The sequence below is a fragment of the Acipenser ruthenus genome, chromosome 11 (genome assembly GCF_902713425.1).
Source record: "Acipenser ruthenus chromosome 11, fAciRut3.2 maternal haplotype, whole genome shotgun sequence".
NCBI classification, from domain to species: Eukaryota; Metazoa; Chordata; class Actinopteri; order Acipenseriformes; family Acipenseridae; genus Acipenser; species Acipenser ruthenus.
Genome location: NC_081199.1, coordinates 22,130,556 through 22,145,093, shown reverse-complemented (window position 1 = coordinate 22,145,093; position 14,538 = coordinate 22,130,556). Strand labels below are relative to the sequence as shown.

Genomic DNA, 14,538 nt, shown 5'->3' with positions numbered 1-14,538 from the left:
CTACAAGAACAAAAAGTACATTTTGGTAAAAAGCTCTCACTAGTCAATTTTTCTCTTTTTTTAATGGAAAGAGTCATTCTGATAAAGTAACTCTACTAGTATGTTGATCCCTACAATAAACACATTGAACAGCTGAAGGGACACACGATGACAGCAATGCTAATTTTGCTGGCTCTGATTCTGGGCTGCAGTTCTCACTAATCCTTCAGTCTCAATGCAACAAGGACTAAACATTGTATTTTCAATGTAATCCTTGAAAACTAATGAGCAACCTCTGTGCATAACTTCTGTTTGCATCACTCTTCAGGTGAAATGCCCATGAAAGTGCAAGACTATCTGAATGCAAAGTGTGCAAACAGGAATTTATTTACCCTAGTATGGTACCGGATATCGAGTTAAAAAATTAAAATAAATGTTTTCTAAAAACAGATTTCTTAAAAATGCTAAAATGTAAAACCTATCGTAATAAAATAAAAACCAGTAAGCCATTCCACTTCTTTAAAAGTATACAAAAAATCATCAAACTGAAACTGATTAAAATGTGGAGTGTGGCAAAGCAGTGGTGGTCCAGATTTGTTTTAAATGAGCAAGAATACAACTTTGATTCCCAGACAAAGCCCTAATCAACAGTGAAAAAATGGCCTCACAATTGATCAGTTTACCTGTCAGATTAAGAATATTTACATTCAAGCAAGCTAAGGCCATTCTTATGAACTGAAGCAGCCCAGATTAAGATTGTTACTTTTCATTTAAAGTAAAGTATTCCCTGTCCAGATCAAATGAACTCAAATTGAGGGAGTCAACTAAATTCACACAGTACTCTAGAATACAGTCCCCAGTTTTTGTTCATAACATAATATAAAAAAATTATAAAAAGACTATTTCGTACACCCAGCTTACAGAGGCGCTATGAGAAAAGTGGATACGACCTGACAACCCTAAAAAGACAACATCTTGCTAAAATGCATAAATTGACACAGCTTTGCTAAATTTGATTCAATGACATACACTCTCCCAGAAAAAGTTAAAAAAAACAAAAAACAAACCCTAGCTCCGTACACAGTTCAAATTAACCCACACTACGACTATTCGGCTTAAACATGCTCTGTAGGCAAAGTCTTCTTTCTCCTGTAGATAGCTGGCTCATTACATTTGTTAAAACTTCTCATTTATAAAAAAATGTTTCTTTACAATTTTTTTTTTTTTTAAATTAACACACATACACAAATGTTTCCAGTTTAAAATAGCAAGACTTCATGTAATTATATATATATATATATATATATATATATATATATATATATATATATATGTATATACACACACATATATATATAAATACATTATATATATATATATATATATATATATATATATATATATATATATATATATAAAATTAAATAAAAAAGGAGGAATGGAATAAAATTCAGATGCAGGTAAAATCTTAGAGAAATACAATAAATATGCTGAACACATGAAGTCTCAGCAGCTGGTAATTTGTTTCACTGTGTTTTGGCTCCATCCTCGACACCCCCTCATGGGCTCTGAGAGAACTGGTCCTGTTCTATTGGCTTTTTCACCCAGGCACCCAGCCCAGCCTTATGAAAAGCCTTAATGACTGCCTGCTTGGCTGAATGGTATTCTGTGGCAGCCTGCTTGACTTCATAGTACGAGCTGGGCTTGGCCAGTTTGATCCGTAGACTTGAGAGAAGCTGAAACAAACAATAAAACAAACAGAACAATTAGTAACTGCATAGCCTTTGTGCAGAGAGGCATACCTGTATTTATAATATCTTAAAAGTAAATATAGCTTACAAAATAGTTCCATAAATTCCCCCTGCCATGCATGTCAACTCACTATATAGCTCTATAATGTGAGACTTCACACGGTACCCTGGGGTAATGCTGTACCCCAGTCACTAGGTCATTTTACGAATTACCGCAGCTAAAAAATAAACATAATACAACTTGCCAGAAACAGCAAGAAAAAAAAAATAGAAAAAGAACAGCAAAGAGCAGAAGATACACAGGTTTAGCCTCATGACTTGTATTAAGGCTATTATCTTCACTATGCAGCATCATTTTTATTTATATTTAAACGTCTGATTTTATTAGGATTGTATTATAATCCTGCCTAATAAAAGCTACAGTAATACGAGTCACAATTAATAAAAACATCCAACAATCAACAGAAAAAAAAAAAATACATATTAATATAAACCTCATAAGATATTTGTTGCGATGTCTACAGCCGCAGAATCCGCTCCTGGACCAAAAAGAGACAAAGAAAAGGGCTCAAAGAAAGACACAGCACCATTAAGTGAGGATAGTTCTAACTCGCAACAAAGCATGGAACGGTCAAGTACTACGAGAGCAAAGTTAAGGTGAACAATGCCCCGGTGGGGGTAAGAAAATGATAAAAGATGTGTCTAGAATCCAAAAAGTTCTAGACAAAAGCCTGCCCTCCCTCCAAGAAACGATGTCCAATATCCAAACTGATATGGCCGCTGTCGGCACAAGATTAGCTGAATGTGAACAAAGGGTCTTGGATCAGTGGAAGACGAGCTATCGCCACTGGAAGTAACACAAAACTAAACAGAGAAATGAGTGACCTGGCTAGAAGAAAAAAACCAATGATTTGGAAAATCGGTCAAGAAGAAATAATTTCCGTGTAATTGGAATCCCTGAGGGCGCAGAAGGTAGAAATATTATGGTGCTTAGAATTGCAAAAAAATATTTTAAACATGCCGAAAGAAGAAATCAAACGTGTGCATAGGTCTTTAAGACCAAAAACTTCCGATGGCAAGCAACCCTGAGGAATTATCCTGAAATTACCGAGATATTGCGACAAACAGAAGCTCATAAATGCGGCGAGGAAAAACGAGCAACTCACCTACAACAAAAAGTTCTTCTTGATCTTTCTGCAGAATTGCAATGAAAGAGAATGAGATCTAACAACATCAAGTCATATCTCAGGTAAGAAAAGATCCCCTATGCTCTACTTTACCGAGCAAAGCTTCGGGTGATTGCTAAAGGGCAAAGGCTTATCTTTGAAAACTCCCAAGAGGCTAAAACGGATCTTCAGAAGCTGCTTCCCAATCTCCAACTTCAATGTGTACAGTGAACCGCTACATGCACTACATTTAAGTTGTTTGTATATCCACGCTCCCGCCTTTTGAGGAAGGAGGGAAAGGGGGGAAAAAAACAACACACAACGAGACATTAGCCTAGAGGTTTTCTGTATTGTCCCTGATTCTAACATGATCAAACATTCCTTTCTAAATGAGTGTCACAAATTTATCTAAGGAGGTAAATATAATCTATTTGCTGTTCCGGTGCTCATGTTGATAGCTGGGGCATACCGATCTTAACTCACGGGTCGAGTTACCAGAATTGTTCCAATATGCCCAGTTGGGTATATTTTTGTTAACTTTTGTCAATATTTTGCAGTTAAAAACTGTTTTAGCTTTTCCTGAAGCAGCGAAATGTTTATTTGTTTGAAGTATTCGTGAATATAAAAGAAATGTAATAGCCATATTGTAACACAAGGGGGCAATGTTGTACGAAACGTACCTCACATACTGGTATGTCCCAAACCAATGGGTGTGGATTGCAGGCATGCAGTACTATTACTGAATTATTTTCATGTTGTCTTTTACTAGATATTTACGCATGACAGCAATACAACTGAAAAATACGGTTGTTACCTCCTGGAATGTAAAATTGATTAATTGTCCTATAAAACTAATAAGAATTTTGGCACAGCTTAAATCAGAAATTCCATTGATACAAAAGACCCATCTAACAGAAAGTGAAACCTTGAAATAAAACAAAAATGGGTGGGACAAATATTTTATTCCTGTTAGAATAGAAGGAGTAGAGGGGTATCAATACTTATACATAAAAATACTCCCTTTACAGTCCAGCACACTATCAAAGACAAAGATGATCGCTATGTATTGATAAAAGGTATACTACATAATGACCTGATCGTAATGTTGAATGTATACACACCAAATAATGACCCAGTGCCCCTTTCACTTACAGTGGCTCTCAAAAGTATTCATCCCTCCCTGGACTTTTCCACATTTTATTGTGTTACAACATGGAATCAAAATTGATTTAATTAGGAGTTTTTGCCACTGATCAACACAAAAAAAGTCCACAATGTCAAAGTGAAAAATAAAATCTAGAAATTGTTCTAAATGAATTACAAATATAAAAACAGAAAATAATTGATTGCATAAGTATTCACCCCTTTTGCTATGACACACCTAATAAGCTCTGGTGTAACCAATTGTCTTTAGAAGTCACATAATTAGTTGAATGGAGTCCACCTGTGTGCAATTAAGGTGTTTCACATGATTGCAGGTTAAATACACCTGTCTCTGGGAGGTCCCACAGTTGGTTAGTACATTTCCTAACAAAAACTACATCATGAAGACGAAGGAACATTCAAAGCAAGTCCGGAATAAGGTTCTTCAAAAGCACCAATCAGGGGTAGGATATAAGAACATTTCCAAGGCATTGAATATCCCCCGGAGCACAGTAAAGTCCATTATTAAGAAATGGAGAGAATATGGCACAACTGTGAATCTGTCTAGAACAGGCCGTCCTCAAAAACGGAGTATCCGGGCGAGAAGGGCACTAGTCAGGGAGGCCACCAAGAGGCCTATGGCCTCTAAAGGAGTTACAGTCTTCCACGGCTGAGCTGGGAGACACTGTGCATACGGCAACAATAGCCCGGGTGCTTCACAAAACTGGCCTTTATGGGAGAGTGGCAAAAAGAAAGCCATTGTTGAAAAAAAATAATCAAATCTCAGCTAGAGTTTGCCAGAAGGCATGTGGGAGACTCTGGGACCAAGTGGAAGAAGATTCTGTGGTCTGATGAGACAAAAATAGAGCTTTTTGGCCTCAACGCTAAGCGCTATGTTTGGCGCAAGTCTAACATTATCCTGAGAACGCCATCCCCACCGTGAAGCATGGTGGTGGCAGCATCATGCTATGGGGATGCTTCTCTGCGTCAGGGCCTGGAAAGCTTGTGAAGATAGTGGGCAAAATGGATGCAGCACAGTACAGAGAAATCCTGGAGGAAAACCTGCTGAAGTCTGCAAGAGACCTGGGGCTTGGGAGAAGATTCATCTTCCAGCAGGACAATGACCCCAAACATACAGCCAAAGCCACACTGGAGTGGCTTAAAAACAAAAAGGTCAATGTCCAGGAGTGGCCCAGTCAAAGCCCGGACCTCAATCCAATTGAGAATATGTGGAAAGAGTTGAAAGTTGCTGTTCACCAAAGGTCCCCATCCAACTTGACAGAGCTTGAGCAATTTTGCAAAGAAGAATGGGCAAAAATTGCAGTGTCCAGATGTGCAAAGCTGGTAGAGACTTATCCAAATAGACTCATGGCTGTAATTGCTGCCAAAGGTGCATCTACCAAATATTGACTCAAGGGGGTGAATACTTATGCAATCAATTATTTTCTGTTTTGTATTTGTAATTAATTTAGAACAATTTGTAGATTTTATTTTTCACTTTGACATTATGGACTTTTTTGTGTTGATCAGTGGCAAAAACTCCTAATTAAATCCATTTTGATTCCACAATAAAATGTGGAAAAGTCCAAGGGGGGTGAATACTTTTGAGAGCCACTGTAGATCACCAAACTACTTGCCAGTTACACAAAGCTTCCAGTACTGATGGGAGGGGACTTTTCTAACCTCAATTTAGACAAATAAACCTTCTCCCTCAGACATAAGGATTTCAAATGCTTTAACGGATACGTGTAAAGGAGCAGGAATATCAGGTGTTTGGAGATTAATAAACCCTAAAATAAGAGATTATACATTGTATTCCAGACCTCATAAATGTTACTTTAGAACTGACGCTTTTTGGGTTACACAAGCTATTTTATCAAATGTCTGGGAATCTAAAATTCAGAATATGATTTATTCAGATCACTCCCCAATTACAATATCCTTCTCCCATAAGTGGGGACAAATGGCTTCGCTCATATTTGGAGATGCTAATGCTGGAAAAAAATGGCCTGTAATTTATCTGAGGCATATAATGAAGAACACCACATTTTGAAGCAAATAGAAAAAATTATAAAGGACACTCCAGTCTATCCTATGCTGGACCTTGGGAACTCAGGTGAACAGGTTACTTAAACCATTGCCTCAATTTAGCGTCTTTTTTTAATTTATGTATTTGTTACTCAGACTTGCTTAACCTATGTATCTGTGTCGACTTGTTCTTGAAAAAAAAAAAAAAAAGCTACAGTAATACAGTTTATCACCTATATGAAAATAATTAAATAAATACATACATACATACATACATACACTGATTTCCTCAGTAAAAAATGGTTGCCTACCAAAACAAATGACGTCTGTAATTATGCAGACAACACCATACTCTTCAAAAGATGGCTGAGACTTAAATCCATTCTGTACGGATCATGTATACCATACTCCTCACACACATACCTTTGACTGCAGGCGTATCCAGCGGCTGTACAGAACATGCTTGCAGAGACGGGATGCACGGCCCATGTCATCCTTTCCTGTAGTGGCGTTAATGACCTCAAGGGCCTGGTCTCCCACTGTCCAGTTCACACTGAAATTGGGAGCCTTGCCTGGTTGTCGGGCTTCTGCGTTGCTAATACCTGAAAAGGTATAAAGAAAATGACAGCTGTAAAAAAGAAAGACATGCTACTCATGTAAACAAAACCCTCAATTTAGATCCTATACTATATTGAAATGTTATTACTAAGGCCCTGTGAAAATTGCATTTTTTTTTAATTCACGGCAGTGTCACAGGTAAAATATCGTATTTCGCACAGAACAATTTTTATAAATTAAAGAGGATCATTTTGTTCACCCTCCCCCCTTCTTTATTCCTCTTCCAGGATGTTATCCCTGTTTAGGCTGCGCTCAGTGTAAAATCACTGTGTAAAACAGATAGCTTTAGACATCATAGTTAGAACTAACTAATGAACACAGACATCTCAAGTTCTGAAAACTGCCATGCATTAGATTATCTGAATAGGCTATTAAATAAGTGACGTCATATTTAATATAAACAGCCCTACTAAACAAGATCGCTAGCAAATGTGATTGTCAGTAAATGAAACACAAATACTCAAATATCAGCAGGAATAAGACACTGAAACTTTTCATCACTGCCTTGCTATTAATTTACCAAACTAAAGAAGTAACAGCAGCTATTATCTCTCGTATCGGTCAAGAGAAACACAGTTAGCACACACCAATGCAGATAATCAAAAGTCTATTTACTACTATATAACTAAGTCTAATATGCTACAAGCATTTGTATTATTTTTTTATTTTAAACGGTATTGTAAAGATGTTGCCGTCTCCTTGAGTTGATAATGTTGTAGGGTTTTGGTTTTATATATTCAAAAATGAATACAATTTCATTCACATTTAAAAAAAAAAGAAGTCCCCTAGATGCCGCTTAACTTTGCAACGGTGTCATACCTACTTTAGCTTTTCTTCTTTCCTATGTGTTTGTTGCTTTTAACATGCAATCCAAAAAAAAACACATTTTTTCTCCTGTTTATTTAATACATCATTTTACACAACAGTCTGGGACTGACAAATTGCTGAGACAGACAGTAGGCTTCATTCTTAACTTGGATGCAAAGAATTAAAAGGCAGTATTTACGAATCTTTCGCTTTCTATTGGGAAAAGTCATTATAAATAATACAAAATAGTCTGCACTGTAAATGTTTATCACATTACCAGTTACTTCCCACCTCAGCATGTGTGCTGTTTAAAATGTTTACAATATCAAAAACATTAACCTCAAGATAAAACTATAATTAATTACTAACTAAAAATGGACCAAAGGGACTCTGTATAACTTTGTCGCTTTGCACTTTCTGACTTTTGTGTTTTCCTTTGTTTTTCTACTGCAAGTAAGAAATGTATCAAACACTGAACACATATTCAGCCAGCCGCTATTGCTGTTAATAAAATGCAGCCGCGGTAATAAACAAACACCGTCAAAGTATGATGACTATTTATGTTTACCAGAGCATTTATACTTCTAAAAAATGCAGAAAAACTGTGCTTCACTGATACGACAAGCTGAAAACAGCAAAGATCATGAGCAGCACAGAAAGCTCTCCAGGCACAATTGCCAGACACCTGCTTCACCTATATATCAGAGTGGAAATCCACGCAATCAAAATTCCAGCGTGCAGCTGGAAAATGTGGACATGATAGATTCTGTGTTTTTTTTTTGTTTGTTTTTTTGATTAGCCATTCACTTTGAGATGCTAAACAAAGATTAAATAAGTATACATCGTGGTTTAGAGAATATATAATACTGTTAAAAAAAAAAATTCAAGATCATTATTTTCTCTTACTTTCACTTTCATTTGTGCATTTCTGAGCCATCCTGCTTACCCCTATGACCCTTATAAGTACCCCCAGGGGTACGCATACCCCTGGTTGAAAACACGTCTTAACTAATAGGATGCCGTCCAAACTGATAAAGATGAAGAGGGTATTCAGTTGCAGTGGTCACATCCTTACCCCCTATTGTTCCAGACTGAGCCCAGAAAATGTTAATATTTTGGTGTTTCTCCACAGTAATTTGAAATAAAACAGCAGCATTATTTTGCTGAGCCTGTGTGGGCTGGAGTGAACACTACTTCCAGTTAGGGAGTGCCTGATAGAACTGTAGTACCAGTGTGTTGTATTTGTTTTAAAACTTTAAATGAAAGTTATTTTTCTTGTTAAAAAATGACTTGACTTGCGTATTTCTTTAAATAGCCATTTAAAAACGGATTACAAAAAAATGACATTATACCGCGGTACGACATAACCGTGGTATATTTTATGATGGTTACCATACCGTCAAAATGTGATACCGTGACATCCCTACATGACATAATCACTGCATAGCACTATGTGCATGGTGAACAGTACACGCAGGCACACAGCAGAGCTGTACAATTTCATTAATGTGTTTTTTTTTTTTATCCTATGAAATACAAATAATAATTATGAAAAAATGTATTTAATTTCTGAGGAGTATTGAATAAAATCGCGTTATTGGGCTAATTTCATGATTGCCGCGCAGTCTGTGAAATCGCGATTTACACAGGGCCTTAGTTATTACATGTAGAGGCGAAACAAGGATATTTAAACAGGATTTCTGTACATAGATTTACAAATTTGAACATAAATATCACCATTCTTTAAATCACGAAATGGGTGTTCTCTGGAGTTCTATATATTTTTACCAGAAGAAATGCACTGAATAGATGTTTGATTTTCACAACCTTGATTCACTTATTCTAATTATCTTAGTTGCTGGTTTTAGATCCGTTACTGTCTGAATCAATTGAAATGGACCCGTATGTATATCTGGACAGGCAGATTAAATGGCGTCTCCACTATATCTCCATCACCCATGCTTGCATCCCACGTAAGGGATAGCATTATTTTACATATTCGTAAGAGAGACTCTGTAGAACAAATATACTGTAGTATGGGGGGCTGCTATGATTCTGATTTTAAACCAACTAAGACCTACAGTACCATTCAGCTCTATTAGCCAACTAAGGAAAACATAAGAAAAGCACTGTATTATTATTCCCTACGAAGGGGATAAAGTGGAAGAGGTTGTACCTATGAGAATATCCGATTTTGGAGATAGACACAGTGTCTGTCTGTCGGTACATTGTCTTACATTGTTGCATATATCTAGAAAACCGCTTATTCAATTGTCATGAAACTTGGTTGTAACATGATTATCTTAAATGAATGAGAATATCTGATTTTGGGGATACGGGGGTGTGGCAATGTGCCCCGCCCCTGTGTGCATTTGTGTGTTATATGTTGTATGTTGCGTGTGTTAATGTTGGTGTATAGAGATGGCTGCATGGGATATAAATGGGTGTGTGCAGCACGAGTTATTTAAAATGTATAATTGTATTTAGGCACGGGATTGCACTTCCGCTGTCAGCTGGGAAGCTGCTGGCTTTGAAGATGGGTGGAGGTCGGGGGACCACCTGCCCCCGCAGCTTTTCCGCAGCCAGGACTGCCCCGGCTGAAGGGGTCAGCCTGGGAGCTGTCGGCAGTTATGCTCACAGCATTGCCAGTAGCAGCCTGGCTACTGGCAACATTGCCACCCATGAACCCCTTAAAGTCCCTGTTCTTGGCTTGGGACTTTGTGCTGGACTTTTGGGATTTTAAGGGGGGAGGTGGCCATTGAGGCTATGTGTGCTGCACACTAGGGGGGGTATATGTGGCAATGTGTCCCGCCCCTATGTGTATTCTTGTGTTTTATGTTGCGTGTGGTGTGTTAATGTTGGTGTATAGAGATGGCTGCACGGGATATAAATGGGTGTGTGCAGCACGAGTTATTTAAAATGTATAATTGTATTTAGGCACGGGGATTGCACTTCACTTCACGTGCATTTAAAGTATTTAATATGTGAGCACAGGGTTGCACATAATTAATTCACGTGCTGGGATTCAAGTGAATAATTATCAATTGAATCCCGGCACAACAGTATATATTGATGCACGTTTCACTCACTCGGGGTTGTGTGTTCGGTGAGTGGAGAACGGGTGTGGAGAGGAGGTAAAATAAACGATAATAATAACAACAACAACAACAACAAATGTTTAGACTCACCGTGTTTGTTTGTCTGTTTGTCCACTGTTTGTTTTGTGTTAATCCGTTTTGTTTGTCTATTTATTTTGGCCTCAAGTGCCGTGTCCTGTTTTCTGTCTAAAACCTTTTGTTTGTTTATTAAACGCACTGAGCGCAGCCATTGCTTCTCAGTTTCAAGCCCAGTACCGTCTGTCTGTGTATTTCTTTCTGGCCTGAAGTCCTCCCTGCAGCTAGCCTGTCACAGGGGGTCTATGTCCATTCATCCATCCGTCTGTATGACACAATTACATTTTTGCATTAATCTGGAGAATCGCTTATCTAATTGTGATTAAACATTTTAAACATCTTATTCAATACTATTGTGTAATACTATTGCTATATGCCATGGTCATCAACTTTTTCATCCTGCTGATGGCTCTCATTTTAAATATAAAGCAGTGGTGGGGGTGTATGTTAAAGACATACCTTTGCATTCCCCTTAACATATTGCACTGCCAGAGATTTCACATGGTCTTTCAACAGTGTTGCAAACCCTGTGGTTAAACAGTTGCTTACAAATTCCCATCAGGTACAGGAGATTTCCTTCTATTTGTCCTGCCTGTGAGATGAGGTGTCTGCTCGGGATTGATGTTAATCTTCACATGCTGCTTTGCTCCACAGTAAATCTGCCTTATTTACGTTTCCCTTGCAAGAGGAGTAAAAACAGCAATGGCTAAAAACTTCCTTCAGGATTGCATCAAAATTCAGCCAGGTAATCGCTGGCTCAGTGGGTTCAGGTAAAAGCCCTTGCACTCAGTTGAAGTCTTTATCAAAGTCTGGCATCAGCAGGCTGCAAGCCACACAACCATCATTATGACTTTGAATTCCAATTTCACTCTAAGGGACTGTGTGATCCCTTTTTAAAATTCTTTAACTGGAAACGGTTAATCGCCACTCCATTATCTCGCTAGTTCAATTTTCCTTTTAAAAGAGATACTGCTGAAGGCTTTGTAGGACAAAGAGACAATGCAAGCTGACATTTAAAATGATGTGGATACCTTGTGTGCTAGGCAGACTAAATGAAACCACTTAGTTGCCACTATGACCAATTACTTCCTGCAAATCCTGAAGTGGCTTTAGTTACCGGGTTGACTGGACAGAGGGGTTGTGCACTGGTGCAGAACTGGACTGTGGCTGATAACTCATACCACGTCAGCCAATGCTGTACATACAAAATTAGAGGTGACCTAGATCTATGGCTAAACATTTTGCATCACCTAGAATTTTAAGATTGAGACATAATAAAATAAAATAAAAACTTTATGAACAAAATGTAGATATTTTATTAAACATCATGTAATCAAAGAAACTACAAAATGGTATTGCAAAAGTCTACCGGAAACCATAATGGTAGTACAGTACTTCACATTAGATTTTTAAATATCACATTTTTCAATTTTTCAGTTTTTTGTGACGCGGTATGTAATTCAATATGTTAACGTAACATTATTCAGCAGGTTTAATTTGACTCTATGAAGCCAAATTTGTTAATTCTTGTGACAAAGAAAGAGTCTAAGCTGCAAATCTCCCTCCCGACCAGAAAGGGTGCTGTGTAAGGGGAACGGTATGCTTCCCCGTAGACTGGTCGACTCGACGGTGGGTGGAAACCGGAAGTTGGCCATCTTGGCGGAAGTGCATAGCGAAACGTACACGAAACAAATCCCTTGCCATTGGCTACGGGGCAGGCAGCGACTGGAGAAAGCCTGGCACCAGGCTGCTTGCAGGGCGGAGTTGGATAGTACAAAGGGGACGCTGAGTTTTCACTACGCAGCCAGAGCCAGCATTTGTTTGTTTGTTTTTGTTGTTGCAGAAGAATAGGATGGAGCATGGAGCTTCAGCCACAGAGCCAGCACTAACCCTGACTCACCGTCTCACTGCACAGCTCAGCAAAGCAAAGCACCACCTGCAATTCACACACTTGCACCAGAGCACAGTTTCGTGCAAGGAGGATTGTGGTTACTGGAGTGTTTTGATTTGTTTGGTGTCTATTTTTGCAATTTTGTAGCGTGGCAGCTAGGGAACTGACCAATGAGGAACGGCTTCCCTTGCGCACCTTCGGCAGAAGAAAAGACATGGCAATGAGGGAGAACATCTGGGAGTCCATTTCCAGGGAACTGGGTACAGCTGGTGTGTATGATTCATTTACCTTTACTGAAATAAGTATTCTGAAAAGCTATTATGTATTCTACATTTTTATTAGCTGTACAACAGGACTATCATATGTGTGATTTTTTCCAGCTGATGATGGAGGAGGAGAGTCGTCTATCACATTGCGTGTGCCTGATGCCACTGGTGTGAAAGCTAGTGTCGCAGAAAAAGTACAATTTTATCGCAGGACAAATCGCATTGAGTATACAGAAATGTACTATATATATTTATGTATATTGTACATTCAACTGGAAATCCAAGCATTTTTTTTATCTAATTCATTCTCTGTACATGAATTGTACACTTTGTTTATATTCTATAAACTTCTATACCAAATAGACCTTTACCAGATACTAGATGATACTAGCCTTCATTAACCATACCAATTAAGAGTACAAAACTCATGAAAAAAAGTCAAAGTTTCATAAAAACTGACGTAGGGGTTCTTAAAATACTACAAGTGTAACTAACAGTATGGGCACCTCCACTAAACTCACTTGGACTGGATAAAGAGGTGGTAAGATACAAAACATGTAAAAAACAAATACAAATGTGCCCAGAAGCTTCCAATAGAAAGCTCAATTTGCACAGACTGACATGAATTGCAAAAATCAAGCAGCTGTGGTTTGACTTCATACTGTAGGTACGGCTCAGGACCCCACAGCAGAGCGTTCTGTGATTATTAGCAAAGGCAGCAAATCAGTCTTAAATATAAAGCACGAGCACACCTATACCTAAGCAATATACTGTATATATTTATCTTGCTTTATATATCAACTCTTGCTTTATATATAAATATATAAAACACAGACTGTAGGTGAATCATGCATAGATGTAATTACCACTAGACCGCTTACCACTCAGTAGAGGTTTATTGAGTGTGAATGACTGGGGCAGGTCCTCAATGTCAGCTATTCTCTGGTACATGGCCCGGGAGAGGTGGTCCGCGTGGTATAAACTACCAAGGATGATACTGGAGAAGTAAATGGGCTCCGTGAAGTAGTTCATTAAGGATCCCTGGATTCCAACCACATTCCACCTGAAATATACACAAGGATATGAATAGTCAAACGGTTGCACTGCGCCAGGATTTGCCAAATAGATACAGACTCTTCTACATCTGAGTCAGCCAGTTCCCCTCCAGCCCAAGACATGAAAATGTTAATGTTTAAATGGCATAATAAAAGGTTCTGCAGTCCAATCCCTAACGGACAGCAGGGGCAATGCAACAAAAATGCCATTATAAAAGTTTCACATTATGGTCCTTTGAGACTGGCAGTTTTCAACAATGCAAAAACAGTCGCAGTGAAAAGCTGAATAAAAAGGATGGCTGACTCAGAGTCAGGCACTGACCAGCATCAGACCTCACTTATTCAGCCAGTTGTTGCTCTCGAGTTAAAGCTACTAATACATAATATAATGTATTGTATTTAACTGGTTAGAACTCCGCTACTAACACTGTTACTGTCCCCCCTTTACTCCAATGTGAATGTTCTTTAGATGTTATAGAACACTACAGATAAACTGCTGTATCCTGGTAACTTGGCTTGGAGTTTGAACTGCTTATCAATACATTGATTAGGTACCACAGAACTTTACATCTACAATGTTACCTGAGATATCTACTGTTAATACTGCATGGTCAGTCAAAATGCAGCAAGACTGATGCTATGTTTAAACATGATGCGTGTT

The 14,538-nt window shown here is 38.2% G+C and overlaps 1 protein-coding gene across 12 annotated transcripts in view; it reads right to left on the bottom strand.

Annotated features, from left to right (window-relative positions):
- Positions 1 to 1,399: 1,399 nt before the first annotated feature.
- The window catches only part of LOC117426916 (double-stranded RNA-specific editase 1), a 192,122-nt gene continuing 178,983 nt past the window's right edge, over positions 1,400 to 14,538 (bottom strand). For all 12 annotated transcript variants that reach the window (XM_059033449.1, XM_034045133.3, XM_059033452.1 and 9 more), the window contains 3 exons: positions 13,704 to 13,885; positions 6,491 to 6,669; positions 1,400 to 1,715 (listed from right to left, as the gene is read on the bottom strand). In XM_059033449.1, coding sequence (XP_058889432.1) covers positions 1,539 to 1,715; positions 6,491 to 6,669; positions 13,704 to 13,885 — 538 coding nt within the window. In that variant the 3' untranslated portion in view covers positions 1,400 to 1,538. The remainder of the gene's footprint in view (positions 1,716 to 6,490; positions 6,670 to 13,703; positions 13,886 to 14,538) is intronic.